The 5,740-nt window shown below is 38.6% G+C and overlaps 1 protein-coding gene across 5 annotated transcripts in view; it reads left to right on the forward strand.

Moving 5' to 3' along the window:
- sptan1 (spectrin alpha, non-erythrocytic 1) overlaps positions 1-3,885 on the forward strand; it is a 79,990-nt gene extending 76,105 nt beyond the window's left edge. For all 5 annotated transcript variants that reach the window (XM_078426406.1, XM_078426404.1, XM_078426407.1 and 2 more), the window contains 6 exons: positions 127-181; positions 1,314-1,510; positions 2,027-2,080; positions 2,163-2,309; positions 2,523-2,670; positions 3,573-3,885. In XM_078426406.1, coding sequence (XP_078282532.1) covers positions 127-181; positions 1,314-1,510; positions 2,027-2,080; positions 2,163-2,309; positions 2,523-2,670; positions 3,573-3,698 — 727 coding nt within the window. In that variant the 3' untranslated portion in view covers positions 3,699-3,885. The remainder of the gene's footprint in view (positions 1-126; positions 182-1,313; positions 1,511-2,026; positions 2,081-2,162; positions 2,310-2,522; positions 2,671-3,572) is intronic.
- Positions 3,886-5,740: the final 1,855 nt, after the last annotated feature.

Genomic DNA, 5,740 nt, shown 5'->3' on the forward strand with positions numbered 1-5,740 from the left:
ATTGAAATGGCTATTTATCCATTCTGAGCATGACATTTTCTAGAATTTATTTTAAAAGGTAATTTATCTTAATAATGGCATGCCTTCATTGGATCATTTTATAATTGTGTTCAACCTGCATCTCAGGTCTTGCATGGTGGAGGAATCGGGAACACTGGAGTCACAGCTGGAGGCAACCAAGGTATGGCAAGCTACATTCTCTGAATATTGAATTATATAGACAAGGGAGGGATACTGAATACTCAACTGAAACAAGATGTTTTGAATGATTTATGAATCATTACTAAAAGGAGAAAGACTTTGGATTTGGAAATTACTATTTGTCCTAGTAATGAGAACAAATTGGGAAATATTTTGTTTGCATGGAATCATTATAATATGGAATTTTTTAAAAGTTATTAATTGAATTGAATAACAATTTTGAGAGTTAAGGCTGGGGGGAGGGGAAATGAGGTCAAAACCGTTGTCCCTTCTGTCCTCGTTTCAGTGGTTCTTCAAAAAATCTCAAATCATTCAAGAGATCATTTGCTTATGCTTTCCCTGTTGCTACTCGTTTTACTTTTTACCCCAATTTCACTTAAAATTGGTTTGATTGTGCCTTTCAGAAATTATAAATTTGAGTTAAGCAATTTCCCATTGAGTTGTTTTGTCAACAATTGGTTACTCGTCAGAAGAAATGTTTCTCCTTCCTTGCACCCATTATAAGAAAATAAATGGTTAACCTTGGTAGTGTAACCACTGCAAAAAGTTGTGAACACTGCCCAGTCCATCATCGGCTCTGACCTCCCCACCATTGAAGGGATTTATCGGAGTTGCTGCCTCAAAAAGGTAGCCAGCATCGTCAGAGACCCACACCATCCTGGCCACACACTCATTTCACCCCTGCCACCGGGAAGAAGGTACAGGAGAAAATAATATCCAGGTTCAGGAACTGCTTCTTCCCAACAGCCATCAGGCTATTAAACACTACAACCTCAAATAAGCTCTGAACTTCAATAGACGATTATTATTGCACTACTGTTTGTTTTTTTTGAGCAGGCGTATGTATATATATATATATGTGTGTTTATATATATATGTACACACACTGATTTTTTTTTCTCATTTATCATTATGTTTACATATTCTGTTGTGCTTCAGTAAGTAAGAATTTCATTGTTCTATCTGGGACACATGACAATAAAACACTTGACATGCAGTCTTGGTGTTGTTTGCATTCGGAATGTCATTAATAATATGGTTACACGTTTACCTTTGTGGTACCAAGAAACTTATGACTCTCTTCCTTGACTATAATATCTATTCATTCACAGAGAAAGCATCAGGAGATTCGAGCAATGAGAAGTCAATTGAAAAAGATTGAGGACCTAGGAGCAGCAATGGAGGAAGCATTGATCTTAGATAATAAGTACACCGAGCACAGCACTGTGGGGTTAGCACAGCAATGGGACCAACTGGATCAACTGGGCATGAGAATGCAACATAACTTGGAACAACAAATACAGGCCAGGTAAGCAGTGGATAGAGGAGGGCTGCAGGGAAGATTATTTTTTTCACTACTTTTAGGTTGAGGAAGCTGGGTTGTTCTCCCACGGAGTAACAGAAGATTTGATAGATTCTGGTTTAGGAAAGGAAAGCAGTTTCCATTACCTCATTGTACAAAGCCACATGTAGCATTTTGAGCAGGCGATACGGATGAAGAATCTGAAAACATTTAACTTCTCTGAATGCTAAGATTTGTATTGGAAGCTTCAATTTTAAAGGGAAATGAACAAGAAAAGTAAACTTGAAAGGTGCAAAGCAAAGTGGGTGAAATAGTTTGTTTTAGAGCTGACAAGTTTTGAGATGAAACTTAGCTAAGAACATGGCATTAGAAACCAAGAAGTTGGCTCCCATGAACTGTACCTTGAAGTAGGAATGCAGAAACACACATCACCATTCCTTGACCATTTTCAATTTGCACTCAGCAGAAATGGAAGTTGTACATATTTCAGAAAATTAAATTGATTTTTATGTTTTAATATAGGAACACTACTGGTGTGACAGAGGAAGCTCTTAAAGAATTCAGCATGATGTTCAAGTAAGTGTGGTTTTATTTTATGCAATTTTGTTTTGTAAATTGTCACCGTGCTGACATGTTAACATTTTAATTTTTCTCCCAGGCATTTTGACAAGGACAAATCCGGACGACTGAATCATCAGGAATTTAAATCGTGCTTGCGCTCCCTGGGTTATGATTTGCCGATGGTAGAGGAAGGAGAACCAGACTCTGAGTTTGAAGCTATATTGAATGCTGTTGATCCCAACCGGTGAGACCAACACATTTTGATTTCATCAGAGAGAGAAAATAAGGGAGTGGGGAGCTTGCAAAGCAAACCACTTAACATTAGTTATTCTAGTACATTATGTGATAATAGTGACAGTTTCTCTAACTGTATTTTCAATGGCAGTAAAGCTAGATTTATTTAGAAAATATTAGTATTTTACTCCTTGCATTGATGATTACTTTGTCTTATTTGCAGAGATGGATACGTTTCACTACAGGAATACATGGCCTTTATGATCAGCAGAGAAACAGAGAATGTTAAGTCTAGTGAAGAGATTGAGAGTGCTTTCCGTGCCCTCAGCTCAGAAGGAAAACAATTTGTCACACGTGAAGAATTGTATCAGGTACTGCAGCACATATACAAAATGTTTGTGATCAATAATAGTCGTACAGCACAGAAATTTCTACCACATCTGCTAATATTTTACTTGCAATGGGCCCATATCCCTTTGTACTTTTTAAATACCTGTCCAAACATCGTTTAAATCTTGTAATTTTATCTGCCTCCACCACCTCTTATCGTAACTTGTTCCAGAGAACCACCACCCTCTGAAAACCTACACCTCAGACACACCATGCTCTCTAATTTCAGACTCCTCAGTGCTGGGCAATGGACTGTCCTATGTATGCCTCTCATCATTTTATGAACTTCCATAAGGTCACCCATCTAATCTCTTATTACTACAGCTCCCCATTCCAGGCAATATTTTGGTAAATGAATTTTGCACTCTATTGCTAGCACATCTTTCCTGTAAATTGGCAATCAAAACTGTACCCAATACTAAGTGCAGTCTACAGCTGATTTAGACAATTGCAACATGATATCCAAACTCTTATACTCAATGGAGCTGGAACTCTTATACTCAATGCCTTGGCCTACGAAGCCAGGCTTGTCTCCTGCCCTTTTTGAAAAAGTGGAGAACATTAGCTATCCTCCAGTCTTCTGGTGCCTCTCAAATGGCAAATGAAGCAAAAATCTGTCCGAACCCCAACACTCTATCTAAACAAAACAATAAGATCATTAGAGCATGGAAGTTGTAATTCTAAAAGAAACAAGCTGTCAGTGATTGATGCCATGTCACTTTGATTCTACTACTGTACTCTGCTGCACTCAACCAGATTGTTTTAATATTGAATCTAGACTATATGTAGGAAAAGCTCATTGTTCACTGAATCTAGTAAAGATCTATGATAAACATATTACAATTTTGTCTAGATTGAGTCAATGGTTCTTCTTTCTTTCTAGAACCTGTCCAGGGAGCAGGCCGATTATTGCCTCTCGCACATGAAGCCGTATACGGATAGCAAAGGCAGAGAGATTCCTTCAGCCTTCGACTATGTGGAATTCACACGATCGCTGTTTGTGAACTAAGCTCCCAAAATCTAGGCTTACCTGCTAACAGTTATTCTGCATGACCCTGCCTAACTTCCATGCACCTATAAACTGTGCAGCAAGACTACAATTAATCGGTTTGTTTGTGCTTTGCCTGAAAACCTTTTTTTTACTCTGTACTCTTTACTGTAGTGTGCTGAAAACATTAAACACTTACTGATTCAAACTGAGAAATGGTGATATTATTCAATGACTAGGGTAACTTTTTGCATTGGGTTTCTTCCGTAGCCAAAATATCTTTTATTTTCAGATTTTCACAATAATACAATTGAATGTACATTGCCACCCATCAACTCGCAGCTGCCCAGAGGTGAGATGGTGGTGGGTGGAAATAATGTGGTGGTATGCTGCAGGAAGAAAATGGTAGCTCACAAGAACAAGGGAAACGAAAGTTAATGCATAATTGTATAAAATATAATATTTTTAGGGTTTCATTTGCAATAAGTGTTATTCAATTGAGATGCAGCATGGAAATAGATCCTTTGTCCCACCGAATCTGCCCCGATCTGCGAACCCTACACACTAATACTATCCTACACACACTAGGGACAATCTACAATTTTACCAAGCTAGTGTGGGACGAAACTGGACTTCTCGGAGAAAACCCACACAGGTCAAGGAAATAATGCACAAAATCTGTACAGAGCACCATAGTCAGGGTCTCTGGCGCTGTAAGGCAGCAACTCCACTGCTGTGCCATCATGCCACCCATTTTGGATACTGGTACTAATGCTTAGTTTAACAACTTGAGTTCTGGAATGCAACCAGTGGTATTACATTGAAACTAAGGAAACATTTGTTTCAAGAGTTTACTTATTAGCACAGGTACAATTGTCAAGTTAACTTGCACGCTTAGTTCTTATAACTTTGTTGCACATGAGTGAGGATGCCATTGCATTTGTTTTGCTAACCAGATGGGGAGAAGGCCGTCTGAGCATTTGACAGCTCTGGGCCTGTACTCACTGGAGTTTAGAAAGATGATGGGGAATCTCATTGAAAATGACCAAATAATGAAAGGCCTGGATAAAGTAGATGTGAAGATGATGATTCCACTAGTGGGAGAGTATAGAGCCTCACAATAAAAATATGTGCTTTTAGAAAGAAGATGAGGAATTTCTTTAGCCAGAAGGTGGTGAAACTGAAATTCATTGTTGCAGATGACTGTGGAGGCATCGTAAAGGTTCGATTAGTAACGGTGTTGAATGTTATGGGGTGAAAGAAGGACAATGGGGTTGAGAAGGAAGATAGATTAGCCATTATTGAATAGTGGAGTAGACTCAATGGGCTGAATAGACTAATTCTGTTCCTATACCTTACGAGTATTGCAATAGAGAAGCAGATTCTGGATCAAAGTGTAAGCCAAAAGATTAATAAAATGGACTCCTACAAAGGGAATACTGATCAATACCATCAAGTAGTACTTGCTCATCGGTTTTGCCACGAGCTGCAAAATGTGGACCAAGAAGCTAATTAGAGCTGAGGGGAAACCAAGGGCTAACGTTGTATCTAGACACAAGATGATTGAGAGTGACAACAAAGAGCCCTGCTTAAAAACTGACCTCAATAGTCATCAAGTAAAGACCACTTAGCCAAGTCATACCTTGCACAAAGAACGATGGATATGGTAGGTGCCGACAAATCTGTCATAAAATCAGAGCAATTGTTTCCCTGTCTCCAAAGTAACTGAACAAAACGACTAAATTCAAATCAGTACAAGCCAGAATACTTGAATGGGCAAGAGGTGGTTGTAATCTGCCCTGCAAAGCCATGGTGACCAGCCTGATCCTGAAACTGGCCAAAGAGCAGTAAGAGAATGGATTTGCCCAAAAGCCTCTAACCAAAATCTAGCAATCATTGTAACAAGAACTTACTCTTTTTAACTTTGTTACTGCTAGGCCATTTGAATCCAGAAGTCACAATGTCATGAGATTGAATAAACAGCCAGTTTCATAAGCTTCAAAAACCAGCAAAACACACAATTTTAGCTAATATTAAATACTCATACTTAGACAACACACGAA

The sequence above is a fragment of the Rhinoraja longicauda genome, chromosome 31, assembly GCF_053455715.1.
Source record: "Rhinoraja longicauda isolate Sanriku21f chromosome 31, sRhiLon1.1, whole genome shotgun sequence".
Classification (NCBI taxonomy): domain Eukaryota; kingdom Metazoa; phylum Chordata; class Chondrichthyes; order Rajiformes; family Arhynchobatidae; genus Rhinoraja; species Rhinoraja longicauda.